We start from the raw sequence: 17,492 nt of genomic DNA on the forward strand, positions 1-17,492 counted from the left end.
GCCGTCAGCTTTCCCGGTGAGCCCTGGCCCAGCCCAGAGAGGCTTCCGCTCCGACCCTCAACCCCGCCCGGAGGCAGGCCCTGCCTCGTGCTCCTCACCTGCTCACCGTCTTCTCCACCAGGGCAGGCCTGTCAGGGGCTGCATCGCGCAGCGCCTGGCTCATCTGCAGGGCGCTCCACACCTGCGAGTTGAGACTGGCGCACTGCAGGGGCGTCTCCCCCTCCTTATTCTTCAGTGTGACGTCGGAGTCCCGGGACAGGAAGAGGCTGGAGGGAAACGCAAGTACACAGAACATTCAGATCTTAAGTCAAAAGATACAAGGATGAGCTTCGCACGATGACAACGATCAGTAAAAATAAGGAGGAAACGGCATCCGCTTTCAGATGAACCAGCTCACCGGCCGGTGCTTCTGCTCACCACGGACAGACATCATTACTCTTCTCCCCCGTTTACTGTCAAAAGTTCTCCTTTTCCTCGAAGGGAAGAGCATGTAAATAACTAGGGATGGTAGTTGATTTTTCTTGGCTTTTCCGTTCAAAGGCACCCTCAGGATGAAAAGGGCAGCAATGCCTAGCCGGCCACGTACTCAGTTAACGCCCACTAGGCAATCCGAGGCCTGACCCAGTCAGGGCCAGATGGTGCGCCAGAGCCCTGTGCCCCCAAGGTCCCTATCTGAGAGGCCGAGGGCCCCACCACAGGGGCATCCCCTAGTCCCAGGCCCCCATGAGATGAGAAGTGGGGGCCACTCCTCCCTGAGCTACCGCCAGGAGCAGAGCAAAGGCTCTGGACCTGACGGCAACGGGCAAAAGTGATGCAGGAGGGGCTTCCGGTGGTGGTGGTGGGCTCCCAGCTGGCCCGCCAGCCCTCCCGTGGGTGCCGCTCCTCTGGCCCCGAGCAGAGGTGTTAGGACGGGGCTCCGCTCCACGTGTGACCTGCGTATTTGGGGATTTTCACCACGATCCTCCCGAAGCCACGCTGACTGCAGGCGTGAACAGAAGAGCCTCGTCCGCCACAGAAAGTCCCCAGAGCACCCGGAGCCACTCACACGACACAGGCGTAGCGGTCCTCCCTGGCGGCGATGTGCAGGGGCGAGTCTCCATGGATGTTCACGGCGTGGAGGTCGCACCTGGCGGCCAGCAGGATCTCAGCGATGTCCACGCAGCCCGAGAAGGCCGCCCAGTGCAGGCAGATGTTCTCCTCCTGCACGGAAGACACAAGCACGTGAGGCCGAGGGGGCGGCGCGGCCCACCCGACAGAGGCTTCCTTTCCATTTTGTCTTGTTTTCGTTATAAAAGTACATTATCGGGCTTCCCTGGTGGCGCAGTGGTTGAGAGTCCGCCTGCCGATGCCGGGGACACGGGTTCGTGCCCCGGTCCGGGAAGATCCCACATGCCGTGGAGCGGCTGGGCCCATGAGCCATGGCCGCTGAGCCTGTGCTCCGCAGCAGGAGAGGCCACAGCAGTGGGAGGCCCGCATACAAAAAAAAAAAAAAAAAGTACATTATCACAGTACAGAATATGTTAAAAATAGGAGAAAACATCAACCTCAATTAGACCACCCTAAACACGACACGTTAAGTAATATAACATCTAGGGATAGTTTATTTTTTAAATTATATTGACTCTGGAACACAGTTATGATTGCAGGATAGAGTAATACTTGTACAAGATTTGAAAAAGAGCCTCGGGAACCGTCGGCCTTGCAGGCCGGGCAGCAGCGCCTGCGGGCCTGTCGCCGGGCTCTTTGAGAGTGTTGGGGGGAGTAAAAAAAAAGATTTGAAAAAGACAAATTTGATGAATTAAAAATTTTATTTCATGAAAAACTAAAAACTTTAAATGACGCAAAGAAGACTTCGCAAAATATTTGCGCCATATGTGAAATATATGCTCTCCCAGGCGTAGATCACATACGCGATGACAGAACTCTCACATTGTCTATCAGAGGGCTACAATGTTTCTTCTTAGGAAGACTACAATTTTGAACAAATACACGTGGAAAGAGAAGGGAAATAAAAACAACTTACATAAGATAACAGTGAAGAATAACCCTAAAGACAAGAAAACGTCTAAACAAGAACCACCGTACATTCGACCTGCCACACTGGGGACACAGCGCGAGGAGAGCCACGCCCGCCCACGCGGCCGGCTGGACAGCCCAGGAGCCCAGCCGCCCAAGGAGCAGCACCCAACCCCCCACCCCCGCTCCCTTGCTCACCAGCCCCCCCCCCGTCTCCCTTCCTCCCTCAGGGACGTAACCAGTGACGCTGTAGCAGTTCTCTTTCTCTGAGTTAGCCTCAGAGATGGGGCCGCTGCTGCCTGTTCTTTCTGCTCCGCGGGCAGGGAGTGTGCTTGGCTCACACAGCCGACCCCTTGGGAACCACCGGGACCAAAGCGCAGCCTGGGCCCTGGGGCGCCGCCCACACCACCAAGGGGCGCAGCACTTCCGGGCGACCGGGCCACCCCCTGCACTGCCCAGCGCCCCATCCCAACACCCGCGTACATCCCACGCCTCCAGCTTAACCAACTTCAGGAAAGACAGAAGCGAAGCAGGAGCTAAGTGGTCTGTGTCTGTCACCCTCGACATCATCGGTCTGTTTCCAACGGAGAAAACTAAGGGCTGGCCCTGCCGTCAGCCCCGGGGTGTCCTGAAAAGCTGGGGCTTGTCTGGCCTCCCCTCCTGGGCATTACTCTCAGAAGCTCTCTACCCTCCGGCTTCCACCTTCTGCACATCTGCAAGCTCCTAGGTGAAACTGCAGTCTCCTGAGGGGCCTCTTTTCTCTTTCCTTCATCAGAACGATTTGTGACTTTATCACCAGAATTAGGTTCTGAGAACTTCCCAGGCCCCTAAGCCCTCCTGCCGGGGGGACTGTGCCATCTCCCAGCCTCTCTGAGGTCCACCAGCTACGTTACGACAGGCCTACACATCTGATGGGGCTTCCAGCAAAGACGGGGCGAGAGGGACCACACTGGGTTTACCCCCCTCCACACCTGAAAGAACCAGAGTAAGACAGAACAGTCAAAACGTGTGCAATAACAGTTTTCAAGAACTGGACACCAGGCAGTGAAAGGCTGCCCCCCCGAGAGGAGCAAGGGAAGAACTGGACACCAGGCAGTGAAAGGCTGCCCCCCCGAGAGGAGCAAGGGAAGAACTGGACACCAGGCAGTGAAAGGCTGAGCCCCCGAGAGGAGCAAAAGGGGGCCTGTGGCCACCTGCTCACTGTTCCTCTCGGGCTCCAGGCCAGGGCAGCCAGGGCTGCAGAGCAGGCTGTGGGGCTGGGAAAGAGGCCTCTGGAGGGCTGTACGCTCCAAACCTGGACCTCCAGGAGGACACACCCCTGAGGCCAGGTGTAGAGGGCTCAGCACTGGCCCCACACAGGGGGGATGAGCAGCCTCGGGCCGAGACCTGCTCAGACCACCTAACAAACCTAGAAAGTGAAACCCAAGATGACCAGACCATTCCTAGGTCACTTTGCTGCACCCAGAGTAAGGCTCACAACAGTTCCAGGAACACAGAAATTCCCAGCAAGGTAAATTCGCAACGTCTCGTGTCCAGCGCAAGGTTACCAGGAGTGCAAAGACGCAGGAAACGTGACCCACAATGGGGAGCAAAACCAACGAATCAAACCCAGAACTGACACAGACCAGCAAACGAGGGCATCAAAGCAGCTGGAATAACTGTGTGTTCAGGAGAGACACATTTCAGAAAATACCAAGAAGACCCAAGCAGAATGTTCAGAACTGAAAACCATGATGACTGACGTGAAAGCACGCTGGATGGAATTAACAGCTTAACAGACGCTGTGGAGGAAAAGGCTAGTGAGCTTGAACACAGAGCAATAAAACCAGCTGAGCAGAAATCCAGAGTGTAAAAATAATTTCAGAAAATGAAAAGCGCTTCAGTGAGCCGTGGAACAACTTCAAGCCCCCTGGCACACGCGGACCTGGGGCCTCGAGAAGTGGAGTAGGGGCAGAGGCAGCACTGGAAAAAATGACTAGGAAATTTCCAGCTTGATGAAACCCCACACCCACAGACCCAAGGGGCTCCACGAAGCCTAAGCGCACTTGTGCACACACATAGCACCAGCCACCTCATAATCAAACTGCTGAACTCCAGTGATAAAGAGACGATCTTAAAAGCACCTGAAAGAAAAAAGACGTGGTACATACAGAGAAATGAAGACAAGGATGCCACCAAGACTTTCTCACTAGAAATGCATCGAGTGAGAACTCAGGAAAGCAGAATGTTTCAGGTACTGAAATTAAAAACTCTCAAGTTACAATTCTATATCCAGCAAAATACCTTTCAAAAGTGAAGGAAAAGGGCTTCCTTGGTGGCGAAGTGGTTGGGAATCCACCTGCCAATGCAGGGGACACAGGTTTGAGCCCTGGTCCAGGAAGAACCCACACGCCATGGAGCAACTAAGCCCGTGCGCCACAACTACTGAGCCTGCGCTCTAGAGTCCGTGAGCCACAACTACTGAGCTCACATGACACAGCTACTGAAGCCCATGCGCCTAGAGCCTGTGCTCCGCAACAAGACAAGCACCATAATGAGAAGCCCGCGCACCACAACAAAGAGTAGCCCCCCCTTCTCCACAACTAGAGGAAGCCCGCGCGCAGCAACAAAGACCCAATGCAGCCAAAAATAATTAAAAAAAAAAAAAAAAGTGAAGGAAAGTAAGGACTTCGCAGGCATTAAAAAGCTGAAAGAATCCATCACAAGCCGCCCAGCACAGCAGGAAATGCTAACGGACGTGAGACGCACAGAAGCAAACAGCAGTGGATGGACGGACCTGAGGAAGAGGTGACCACGGGAGCTGACACGCCAGGATTATTATAGCTTTTTCCAAAGGTCACCGTTGTTTAAATAAACAACACTACTGTGGTGTTTATTTAGTAAAATGCACAAGAGGAACAGCATAAAGCTGGGAAGGGAGAAATGGAAGCTAATACTGGAAGGTTCTCCTTACAGGTCCTGAAGCTGCATTCAACAAGAGAGCACGACCCCAGCACTAAGACAGACCCCAGGTCAAGACCCAGAGGACTGAGTCCGGCCACAGGGCAAAGCCAATCTAGGGAGAAAGGCTGCTTTCTAAACACACTGCTGGAGTAGCCAGAGGTCCACACACCAGAAGAAAGAGCCTGGTCCCTACCTCACACCACGCGTGGACATTAACACCTAAACCTAAGGGACTGCGATCGAAACACAGACAGTCTCTAGGGTCATGGGTTTGGCAGTGAATTCACATGATTCATACAAAAAGTAACTGATAAACTGGACTTCACCAAAATTAGAAACATGTGCTCCTCCAAAGACAATGGCTAGGATTTATGAGACACATTATCTGGTAAAAGACTTGTATCCAGAATACACAAAAACTCTCCAAACTAGAGAATAAGAAGCCAAACAATCCAGTAATAAACGAGCAAAAGACCTGAACAGACCCTTCACCAAAGAAGGTAAGGCCGACTACATTAAGTGCTGGGGACACCGGAAAGGAACCAGACCCTCCTACCCTGGAAACGGCTGCACCCACAGGAGTGGCAGCGCCTGAGCAGGAAGGCCACAGCCCCACCAGGGAGCCCGGCCATGATCCACAGGCGCAGGACAAGCAAGCGGACGGCCTCTCGCAGCAACAGAAAGGGAGGGGGGCCCACGCTCAGATGGGACTACGAGAAGCGAGGCCGCGACAGGAAGCAGGTGGGCTGGTCACGTCTGGTTAAGGGGGGCTGGTTAGGAGGCACAGGAGGAAACCGAGGGGTAAGTGACATCCACTGTCCTGGTTGTGTGATGGTGGCTGGGGTTAGAATTTATCTAATTGTACACTTTAATAGCACAGTCTGCCAGCCATACTTCAATGAAGCTATTGAAATAAAACAATGACGCTGTTTCATCATATAAATAACAAACACACGACTCAATCAGTTCTTCCAATCCCTCAGAACAACCAGAGCCTACACTGCTGGATGCTGCGAGGCCGTGCGCTGCCCATGGGCCCAGACGGTCCAGTCCCGCCCAAGCACCCAGGGCCGAGGCTGCTCCAAACCACGACCCCATCCCTCGAGGAACAAGGCAGAGCGTGACTGCCTGCCGTGTGCTGTAGCTTCCCCGGACCTTGTCGCCTCCCTCCGCGCCACCCTCACCTGAAGCCCCCAGGGCTTCCCGGCCCTCAGCTGCTCTCGTCCCAGGGCCCAGCTCTGTGGAGTCGGCAAAGACGTCCCCAACCAGCTGTGCCTGGCCCTCGGCTGGGAGCTGCTGCTCCTGTTTCCTGGGTGTGGGAGGGTCCTCACACGGAGCAGCCAGGAGGACCGACCAGCCACTGCTCCCATCCTTTCTTCAAACAGTCCACTAAGGGCTCCGAACTGAGGGGTGGGCATGCCTTCCTGCCTTATTCCAGTATCAGTTTAACGAGCGTGTGGCTAGACTTCCTACTTATGGCTTGGGTAACGCTGTAAAGGTGGACACAGCTCCACAGGCCACACCCTGTCTGTGTCCCAGGAGCCCTGTCCCTCCGCCTGGGAAGCAGCACAAGGGCTCGTGCCAGAGCAGCCCCCCAACTCTGCCAGCCCTACCACCGCCCCGGTGCTGTGGGTCCCTGAAGCCCGCCCGAGAAATTCCCCTTTGAGTTCATCAGATGCGCCTGGTGCTGCCTGTGACCAAACAGCTCCACTGATACACAGCAGGGGGCTGTACCCAGAGGGACTGGCGAGTCCCCCGACCTTGGCCCAGGAGTGGGGTGAGCCCTGGGGCCTCGGACGTCACCACAGACATGGGAGTCAGTGTCTCTAAAGACCTCTAAAAATGCAGCTCTGCCCGAGGGACAGGTCTCAGGGAACTGTGCCCCTCGGTTCACATCCAGCAGCTGGCTGACACACAAGATAACCACTGGAAACCGCACTGGGTCAACACATGGCTGGCGACTCAAGGGGAAGAGGTCAGAGCCACAGGCAGGTGCTAGGACGCTGCCACCCAACACACCCGTCCCCAGTCCTCCAGGGTCCGCCTCCCGGGGGAGACTCACGTTGTCCCGGATGTTGATGTCAGACCCCTTGGACAGCAGCAGTTTCACAAGGTCCACGTGCTTATACTCAGTGGCCCAAATCATGGGCGTCCAGCCGCCATCATCCTGATTTCAAAAGAAAGAAACAAACATCCATCACAGCTCCTCGAGACACAAGACGTGAGGCACCTCATCACACGGGACCTGCAAGGAGGCCCCAGGGGGCGGGAGCCAGCCTGAGTCCCCATTTTGTTGGAGGAAACTGAGGCTCAGAGCGCTGCCTGGGGATCCCAGCGAGCAGGCAGGGCCCACCGGGCAACTCGACACACCTGTGCACACATGACAGCGTCACCTAAGAAAAAGGCCTGAAGGCCACGGAGCAGACCCAGCTGCAGAGTCCGTGCCCGGCTGGCAGGAAGCACTGACCGGGACGCACCTGCCCACCCTTCTGGTCCCAGGACAGACTCCATGCACGAAGCAGGAGCAACAGCCAAGAACTACAGACAGACAGACGGATGGACATCAGGCCCAGAGATGAATGGAGGCCATGAAAAGTCCCAGCCTCTTCTTTAAGGGCCGGAGCAGAAGCTCACCAGGGCTGAACCCCCTGCAGGCTGGACCATGGCTGTGATGAGCTGGCTGTGTGCCGCTCTACCCCAGAGGCGACTCTTAGGAAACGAGTATTACGGTGCCAGTTCCTACTCTGCAAACACTCTAGCACAACATTCTCCACTTTCCAGTCGCCACATTTTCCTGGTGGATGCACACGGCCTCCATGACTAAAGAGAGATGGTCCCTGCAGGCCTACCATGGGCACTGGGGACACGGCAGGGGCAACACAGCCCAGCCTGGGGGAAGAAACTCACAAAACCCGACCGAGTGGGAGATAAAAAACCAAAACAGGGGAAGGGGGCCCGTGGACCCCACTAGAACAGAGGTTGGAAAAACCACACTGCAGGGAGCTGCATTTCTGGTCCGTCTGGGAGGGTCCCACAGCCAGGGTGGTGGGCACGTGAGCTGGGTTAGCAGCAATGGCTGGGCCAGAAGATGAGGGGGCGGGCTGTGATGGGAGATGGTCATCCCAGAGCTTCAAGTCATGGGCGGGCGGGGTCCTAGGGAGCGGAAGCGGGTCTCGGAGGACAGGAGGGGCCCCTGGTGAGTTAGAAGGCCCCACCCTCATTGGCTATCCCCAGCCACGCACTCGCTCAGCAGACACGCACGGGACCTGCTCTGTAACCAGGCACTGCAGGTTACAGAAACGCCACGCCGGGGTCCTGACAGCAGGGGGACAAGAAGCAAACACACAGGGAAGGAGGTGGAATGTCCAACAGTGGCCAGTGCTGGGAGGGACGATGAGCTGCCACGGAGGTGGCACGGCACACAGGAGGCCAGAGACCCTGCTCAAGTAGCAGCATCTGAACACAGGCCACATGGAGACCAGGGCAGCCCAGGCGGACACCTCAGGACAAGCCTGCAGCTGGGCAGCGGCACAGAGCTTGGTGAGCGGCCAGTGGGCAGGCCAGGAGGGAGGTGGACGGGGGCGGAGGATGAGGCCAGGCCTTCCAGGACCTGGCAGGGGTGGGGGGTGGGGTGCCTCGGAGGGTGGAAGGGGCCAGGATCACCACGAAGGAGGACCACACCTCTGGCCAGCCCGTCAGGTGCCGTCACGAGTGGAGGAGGTGGTTTACCTGACAGTTGACGTCCATCTGCCCATTGGACAGCAGGTACTGAACCACATCATAGTGACCTTTCTTGGCAGCCAGGTGCAAACAGGTGGAGCCCTCTGCGTCCTGCAACACAAATGCATTTAGGTCCCGAGAAATCACAGCGTGATGGGGCAAGCTCGCCGTGCAGCCTGACACTTGTCACGGCGGCTGACCACCTCCAGGTTGCGTCCGCTGGCCGCCGGGCACACCTCCTAGATGGGTTTTAGCTCCATCTTCTCAAGGACACTAAGGGTGCCACGTTAACTGAACCATCTCAACAAAAAGGCTCCTTCCAGATCGCCAGTCCGAATGCAACGGCTATTATGCTGACACCGCTCGATACTTTTGCTACGTGTGTGTATCCACAAATGACGGTTTTATGTTTTTAAATTGTCTATAAATAACATATCATATACCTGTCTGCAATTCACATTTAGTTCAACATTATGGTTTGGAGATTTCACTTTGTAGAGAACACATAGCACTAGTTCACTTATGTCAACTGATGTAAAACTAGCCCAGTTTGTGCATTTGGTCGAGGAAGACTCGTTTTTCACCAATATTCACCAAACATTGCAATACATTTCCCGGATTCCTCGTGCAAGAGTTGCCCACGGGGTCCCCCAACACCGAGACCCCCCCCCCAACCATGACACGCATGTGCTGCTCCCCCAGGTGGGCTCAGCTGTGGGCTTCACGGGATTCTACGGCCAGGGAATGGGGTGTCTTGGGGGCTTGAAAGGCAGGCGCCTTCCCGGCATATCCCGGTCACACATCTCTCCAGGGAACTGCCTGGTCACCTTCCTCACCCATTGCTTCCGGTTACTTTCTTTCATCTGTAGGAGGCCCTGATGCCCTCTGGCTGCAAAACCCTCTCCCGGTTGTAGCTGCCCGTCATGTACCTTGTGACATCTTTTGTTGACCAGAAATTCTGAATTCTAATGCATTTGACTTTATCAATCATTTTTGTACTTTTGTCTTGTTGAAGAAATCTTTCCCGACGCTGGAATCACAAAGCTAATCTTCCCTCTTAACCTCCAAAAGTTCTGTAATTTTGCCTTTTGTGTTTGATTCTTCTGTTTGCCACGTGCCTGACGTGTGCCCTGACCCTGCTCACTCAAGCCTGGTCCGCGTGTTAGCGTGTGTTCTCCAGGGAAGCAGAGCTGGTTCTCGCCTGCTCACTGGCTCAGACAAACGTCTGCCCTTGGCTGGAGGGCTTCATCCTCTGACACTGGATGTAATTACGACACGGTTTTAGGGTTAGATGACCACCTTCCTATTTGTCCTACCTGTTTCTAGTCCTCTTTTCCTGCTTTTTAGTTACACAAGTATTTTTTAACATTCCGTTTTACTTCTTCTACTAGCTTTTTAAAAAGTTTTCCTGAAAGCTATACTTCTTTGAAATTATTGCCTTAATGTTCTGTAGGGATCACAAGCTTCAACTTTCCCATCCACTTAGGTCAGTACTTATTCCCTCCCAGGAAAGAACTAAAACCCGAGGACCCTGCTCACATCCACCACTGGCTCCCCCTGTGCTCCCGCTGTCCTGTCTCACTTCCAAGTTTATGTAAACTCCATCTTACAATATTCTTCTTGCTTTAAGCAGCCTTTGTCTTTTAAGAAACTTAAAGAAAACAAGTATTTACCATTTCTAGTATTTTCATTCCCCAAGAACGGGATTTTCCTCCCACAAGCTTTAGTGTAAACCTGCTGGTAAGTCCTATCAGCTTTTGTGTACCTGAAAATGTTTTATTTCACAAGTGCTTTCTGAAGGACGCTTTTACTGGCTGTAGCATTCTGGGCTGACAATTTTTTTGAGGTTTTTTTCTTCCCTTTGAGCACAATAAGAATATCACTCCATTGTCTCCTGGCCTCCGTCGTTTCAAATGCAAAGTTGGCAAATTTTCGTAATGTTCGCTTACACGTATTGTGTGTTTTTTCTGGGGCTGTGTTAAGGTTTTCGACAGTTTAACATGATGTATTTAGGTGTGGCAGCCTTAGTATTTATCCAGCTTGGGGTCTGCTGAGTTTCTTGAATCTGTAGGTTATTTTTCACCAAATTTGGGAAATTTATGACCATTTTTCCTTCAATAAATTTTTTTCCACTGGGTTTTCTCTCCTTTCTGGGACTCCAATTACACATCAGACAGCTCAATGTTGTCCTACAGTCTGCTTTTCAGACAGAATGGTTTCTCTGATTGGTCTTGGATTTCAAGGACCCTTTCTTCTACAGCACCCAGAGTGCTGCTAACAAGCTCATCGGTGAACTGTCTACTCCAGACCTCCTCCAATCACTTGTCCTGCAGGCTCCAGCTGCTTCTGTAAAGCCCTGAACACTGACCTCTTGCCTCTTCAGTGGTGCTTTGCTTGGGCGCTGGCTCCTGTGACGAGGCTGGGAAATCGTCCCCTGGCCGAGAACTGGGCAGAACTCACCCACCCATCCTAACGGAGAGGATTAATAACAGTTATCTATAGATAGTCATAGAAAAGCTAAAGGTTTCCAGATCTCAAAAACCACCAAAAGCAAAGGACTAAATACCCGCTTGAAAAAATATCCACAACAAATGTAAATAACTACATACAAAAAAAGTTAACTTTGAGAGAAGCAAATTAAAATAGTAAAAAAAAAAAAAAAATCATTTTTGCATATCAAATTGTTAATTTTTTTTTTTAACTGTAATGATCGGCACTTGTAAGAGTACAGGGAAACGAGTGCTCAGACACTCCCAGATGCAATTCAGAGAGAGGGATCAAAAGCCTTAGAAATGATTATATATTTTGATCTAGCAATTCCACACACACACCCAGAAATCTGTCTTAAAGAAATCAAACGTGCAAAGATTTAGCTATGAAATGTCTGTTGAAGCATTCTGTACAATAAAAACTGAAAATAACATAAATATTAAACAGTCAGCAAATCTAAAAAATGACACCAATTGTATCATGAAATACAACACAGCCACTTGAAATAATGTTATAGAATATTTAATGACATAGAAAAACGAGTGAGAAGTTAATCTGACGGGAACAGGAGCTGATAAATTAGTGTGAACAGACCATCATTTTTTTGTTGGAAAAAACGTGTATTACTTTGAAGGGCTGTGGGATTTAGCATTTTCACCGTTATTGCGTGTGTGTGTGTGTGACATAAAACTTGCCCTTTTAACCATTTTAGAGGGATTCAGTGGCAACATGAATTGCCTTCACAGAGCTGTACCATCACCACACTCTATTCTCAAAGCCTGTCCATCAGCCCAGGCAGAAGCTCGGTCACCACTCAGCAACAGTATCCCCCCCTCACCCCGGGTAACCTCCAATCTACTTTCAGTCCCTAAATCTGCCTGTCCCAGGTTCCGCACGTAAGTGGGGTCATACAGTATTCGTCCTTCTGTGTCTGGCTTCTTTCACTCAGCATAACGTTCTCAAGTTCACCTGTGTTGCAGCCTTTGTCAGAATTTCCTTCCTTTTTGAAGTGAGGCTGAATAGCACTCCATCATATGGATGGACCACATCTGGCTTATTCATCGCCCGTCAATGGACACTGGGTTGCTTCCACCTTTTAGTTACCGTAAGCAATGCTGTGAACAAGGTGTGTACATACCTGTCCGTGTCCGCGCTTCCTGTTTCTTTGGGCACATACCCTGGACTGGAATTGCTGGATCATATAGTAATTCTATGTTTAACTGTTTGAGGAGCCACCAAACTGCTTTCCACAGTTAACTGCATCATGTTACATTTCCACCAGCAATATATGAGAATTCCAATTTCTCCACATCTTTGCTCGCACTTATTTTCTGATTTTTAGATACTAGGTGTCCTAAGGGTCTCACCATGGTTTTGACTGCATTTCCCTAATGACTAATGATGTTGAACATCTTTTCACGTGCTAACTGGCCATTCAAATATCTTCTCTGGAGAAATGTCTACTCACACTCTGCCCATTTTTGAGCTGGGCTAGAGTTTGTTATTGAGTGGTAGGACTTGTCAATATATTCTGGATAGTAAAGCCCTATCAGATACAGAATTTATGAATATCTTCCCCTTCTGTGGGTTGCCTCTTCACTCTCTTGAAGAGTGTCCTTTGATGGACAAAAGTTTATAAATTTTGACGAAGTTTAAGTTATCTAGTTTTTCCTTTTATTGTCTGTGCTTTTGGTGTCATACCCAAGAAATGATTGCCAAATCCAATGTCATACAGATTTTCCTGTTTTCTTCCAAGAGTTTTACGATTTTAGCTCTAAGTTTAGGTCTTTGATCCCCTTTGAGACAATTTCTGAATACACTGTAACCTCATCCTTCTGCATGTGGAAGTCCAGTTTTCCCAGCACTTGTGAAAAGACGCCCTCTCCTGCCATTGGATGCTCTGGGCCCCCTTAACATTAATCACTTGATCGTATCTGCGAGGGTTTATTTCTGGGCACTCTATTCACTGTTCTATACGTCTGTCTCTAGGCTGGTACCACATGGTTTTGATTACTGCAGCTCTGTCATAAGTTTGTGTTGTTTTGTTTTGTGGTACGCGGGCCTCTCACTGTTGTGGCCTCTCCCGTTGTGGAGCACAGGCTCCGGACGCGCAGGCTCAGCGGCCATGGCTCCCCGGCCCAGCCGCTCCGCGGCATGTGGGATCTTCCCAGACCAGGGCACGAACCCACGTCCCCTGCATCGGCAGGCGGACTCTCGACCACTGCGCCACCAGGGAAGCCCCTGTCATAAGTTTTGAAGTCAGGAAGTGTGAGGCCTCCAGCTTTGTTCTTTTGCAGGATTGTTTTGGTTGTTCAGGGTCCCTTAAGGTTCCCTATGAATTTTAGGATGGGTTTTTCTATAAGCTGTAAAAAAAGGCATTGGGATTCTGATAGGGACTGCACTGAATCTGAAGATCGTTCTCGGTAGCAATGACATTTTAACAATACACTCGGCACTCAGTATCCACGGATGCAGAACCCACGGATATGGAGGGCTGACTGTACCATTAAGGGACTCGAGCATCGGCGGGTTGCTATCTGCAGTGGTCCTGGAATCAATCCCCCGCAGATACTGAGGGAGGAAGGCACTGTCTTCTTCCAATCCATGAACACCAGATAATTTCCATTTATCTGTGTCTTCTTTAATTTCTTTCAGCATTTTTTAGTGTACAAATCTTTCGCTCCCTCCGTTAAGTTTATTCCTAAGTGTTTTATTCTTCTCAATGCTATTGTAAGTGGGATTGTTTTACTTCCTTTTCGGGTAGTTCATCACAAGCGTATAGAAATACAACTGACGTCTCTGCACGGACTTGGCGTCTTACAACCTTCCTGCATGTACCTATCGGTACTAACGATACTTTGTGTGGATTCTCTATGATTTTTTACATATAAGATCATGTCATCTGTGAACAGAGATCATTTTTCTTCCCCCTTTCCAATCTGGATGCCTACCCAAAGAAGGGAGCTGAACACCTCTGCACACAAACTCCCTATCAGATGCTTGACTATCGTCAGGCATAGCGGATCCAGTGCTCACTAGTATTTTCCACAAATAAACCGGTAACCAAGTAAGGTGAACTACCTACTTCCAGACAACCCGGTGGATGCTTGGTGGCTACCGATTTCTGAAGACGTTCCAGCAAGGAACCGGCCCTGTTCCTCTTCACGAGGAGCTTCTACATGAAACAGGGGTGTGCTTCTGAGCAGTGAGTACCTTCGGATCCACGAGGGCCCCGGCCTTGATGAGGTACTTCACCGCGTCTAAGTGGTTGTTTTCTGCCGCCTCCATCAGCGGGGTCCTCTGGTCCTCTGAGCAGGTGTCGATGTTGGCGCCCGCCTGGTGAAAAGAGGGACAGCTCAGGTGTGAGAGCTGCCACCGCAGCCACACCCAGCGAGGAAATATTTCCCAGGCTCAGCACTTGGAAACAGAGGGATCTCAGGGGCTACATTAAGTCTTTCTATCGACTAAGCCTGAATCTTCCAAAGCAGAATTCAGAGACATGGTTATTCCGTAACTATCAAAACTTTAGTTCAAGAAGAGCATTTCATTTCTAAGCTAATTGGGTAGAAATGCTTACAGTAACGTTAGTGACAGCACTTTTAGAAATAAGAAAGAAGGTTGGACCCCAGAGCAGACAAAGAAGGGGTGCTGAAGGGGACTCAGCAAGGCAGGGCCAGGAGGCAGGCGGTGGCCCAGCCTGCAGGGACCGTGGGGCCCCAGCTCAGGGGCCTCAGAGACCTCTGTCTCCGGCTGTTCTAAACACCTGCCAAAACAAACTGAAGAAAAACTCATTCCCAGGATGCATTTTCCAATGGAGTGTGTACTTGGAAACCAACGAGCCAGGAGGTATGCTTGGGTAAATCGTCTGTGTGAAACTGAAACGCCCAACCTTAAAGTGGGTTTTCCACTAACAGCAAAGCAAGTGTTTGGCAGCTGAACAATTTAAAAGAGCTAATACTTATAAGGCTGAAAATAGTATCGTTTTTACTACTAGCAATTAAAAAACAAAAGTAACCCAGCTTAGTAAGAAATTTAAAAATAGACCTAGAATGGTACACATGGAAAGCCAGGGGAACTGAGGTGGTCAGGGATGGTGAAGGAGACTCGGCTGTTCCCACGGAGCAGAGCTAACGTCAGAGAGCAGGGGCATCCAGGTAGGAGACGAGTGGGGGACACAGGTCAGATGGCCCAACCTGAGCGCGAGGCAGAGCCAGGATTCCACAGCAGCTGACTTTAACAACGAAACTTGGAAAACCACACGAGATAAAGGTGCGGGGTGGGGGTCTGCGTAGCGCTGACGAGGCCAGCGTGGGGTCGGCCATGCTCTGCCAGGCTGCACAGGCCAAGATGTGCCCTCTGGCGGTGAAAGGCCAGGCGCCGCCTGTGACTGGGTGCACACACTTGGCAAGACCCCCCCCACCCCCAAACCACCCTGAACACCCAGGGGTGCGAGAGCCCGGGCCGCAAGCCTGCCCGGGGGACGGCCCGGAAGGGAGGGGCCCACAGGCCAGGCAGCCCCCGACAGGGCCCATATCTGAGAGGCCCAGACGGGCAGATGACCAAGAGCAGAGCCATGGGCCGCACGGTGCAGAGGGTCGGGCTCGGAGGGCCAGGCCCTCCCACCCGACACCCAGGTAGAGTGTGAGGACTGAGGACGGCTGCTCGGTGTGCTTGTCTGAAACCTGCGCCGGCCAGTGACGGCCCCACCCACCAGCACGGAGGCCCCGCACAGGGACATGTGGGCAACCCAGGACCACACCTGGGAAGTCAGCCCAAAGGCTAGTGATCGTCACCAGGAAGAGGCAGGGGTGGTCAGGAGACAACGCGGAGAGATCTGAGACACGGAGGGAGGTGGAAGGAGGGCCTCCACCCAGAGGGAACAGAGGGCCCGGGAGGTGCGGGGCGAGCACAGCCCACGGCACATCCTGGGCTCCCAGGGGGCAGGGCAGCGGTTGTCGCTCTGTCCCTCCCCTCTGGGCCCATGACTGCTAGAAAACGCACCTTCTCCTATTAGTAGATGCCTCCTGGGCTCACGGCCTGCAGAGCAGGCAAAAGCAAAGCAGGCGAGATGGACCCCAGATGCAAGCAAACACTAACACGGAGCGACAGGATGGCGACAGAGCCGGCGAGCAGATGGAGACCCAGGTAGGAGAAGCCAAAGCAGTGACCACAAGTGGGGACACACCCAGGCCCAGGCCCGGAGAGCCGCGCGGCAGGTCACTCTGACCACGGGCGTGTCTGGTGCCGGCCAAAGGTTGGGGCTGGCCAAGGGTACCGGAGGGTGTCAGTGGCGGCGACCAGCACAGCTGCCCCTGACCTCGTGCCCCCGCACACCGGACATGCACCCGAGCGCCCCAGAACGCGTCCTGCTGGGGTTTCGTTTAATGTTGTTATTTACATTAAGTGTCCACCTGTGGCAGGGCCACCGTGCCGCAGTTGCCTGGATGGAGCTGTTTCCAGCGAGACCTCGGCATGAAAATTAAACAGACCGGGAAATACCCAAACCACTCCTCACAGGTGCTCCTCCACTGACCCCAAGCGTGAGCGAGGGTGCCTGCTGCCTGGGACCAAGGGCCAGAGCCCCTCTGGGGGCACGTGAGGTGGGCACCCACCAAAGCTGCGCCTCACCCTCGGATTCGGGGCAAAGCAAAGGAAATCCGTCCCACGTCGGATGGGTTCTGGGGAGAAAAGGACACAAGAGCACAGTCCCCAAGTCGGGGAGTCTGCAGCCTGGGCCACCAAATTAACCACCAGGCTGACAATCTAATCTGAAGTGATGTCAGGCGGTCACGCCTCCAGGCTCCGGGCAGACAGTACAGAGTCATAAAGATTGCTGATGTATAAAACGTTGGTTTTTTCCAAAATACATGTTTTATTCTGCAATAGCTTACAACTCACAAGAGGCTGCAAAACAGAACACAGAGCTCCTGTGTTCTTTGCCCCGGACAGTCTTCCACTATCACGGCCAGTGGGGAGAAGCAGGAAACGGGGCAGCAGTTCAGTGAATGACTCTTAGGCTTTTGCTCTTTGAATGAAAGAGGCAGACAAAGGATTCACACTGTGTGAGGTTTACAAGTGGACAGAGCTGAGCCATGGGGTTGAGGACCTCTGTGGGGCTGTGAGCGCGCAGAGACACACACACCTGATCGTCACAGCACAGGCTAGGAGAGCTGCCACGGGGGAGGGACACATGGTGCTTCTGGGGGGCAAGCAGGTCAGGCCATGTCCCTTTAGCACCACTCATTAACCAAGACGTTTACGTTTCAATGATTTTTCTGTATGTAGCTCACACACGTTTTTATGTTAAAAAAAAAAAAAGTTGG

The 17,492-nt window shown here is 52.4% G+C and overlaps 1 protein-coding gene across 7 annotated transcripts in view; it reads right to left on the reverse strand.

Moving 5' to 3' along the window:
* The window catches only part of EHMT1 (euchromatic histone lysine methyltransferase 1), a 144,701-nt gene that overhangs the window by 15,449 nt on the left and 111,760 nt on the right, over positions 1 to 17,492 (reverse strand). For all 7 annotated transcript variants that reach the window (XM_060300067.2, XM_060300066.2, XM_030838130.3 and 4 more), the window contains exons 16-20: positions 14,383 to 14,505; positions 8,689 to 8,790; positions 7,022 to 7,126; positions 1,046 to 1,200; positions 99 to 266 (exon numbers count right to left, since the gene is read on the reverse strand). In XM_060300067.2, coding sequence (XP_060156050.1) covers positions 99 to 266; positions 1,046 to 1,200; positions 7,022 to 7,126; positions 8,689 to 8,790; positions 14,383 to 14,505 — 653 coding nt within the window. The remainder of the gene's footprint in view (positions 1 to 98; positions 267 to 1,045; positions 1,201 to 7,021; positions 7,127 to 8,688; positions 8,791 to 14,382; positions 14,506 to 17,492) is intronic.

This window comes from Globicephala melas, chromosome 6 (assembly GCF_963455315.2).
Source record: "Globicephala melas chromosome 6, mGloMel1.2, whole genome shotgun sequence".
In the NCBI taxonomy this organism is placed as follows: domain Eukaryota; kingdom Metazoa; phylum Chordata; class Mammalia; order Artiodactyla; family Delphinidae; genus Globicephala; species Globicephala melas.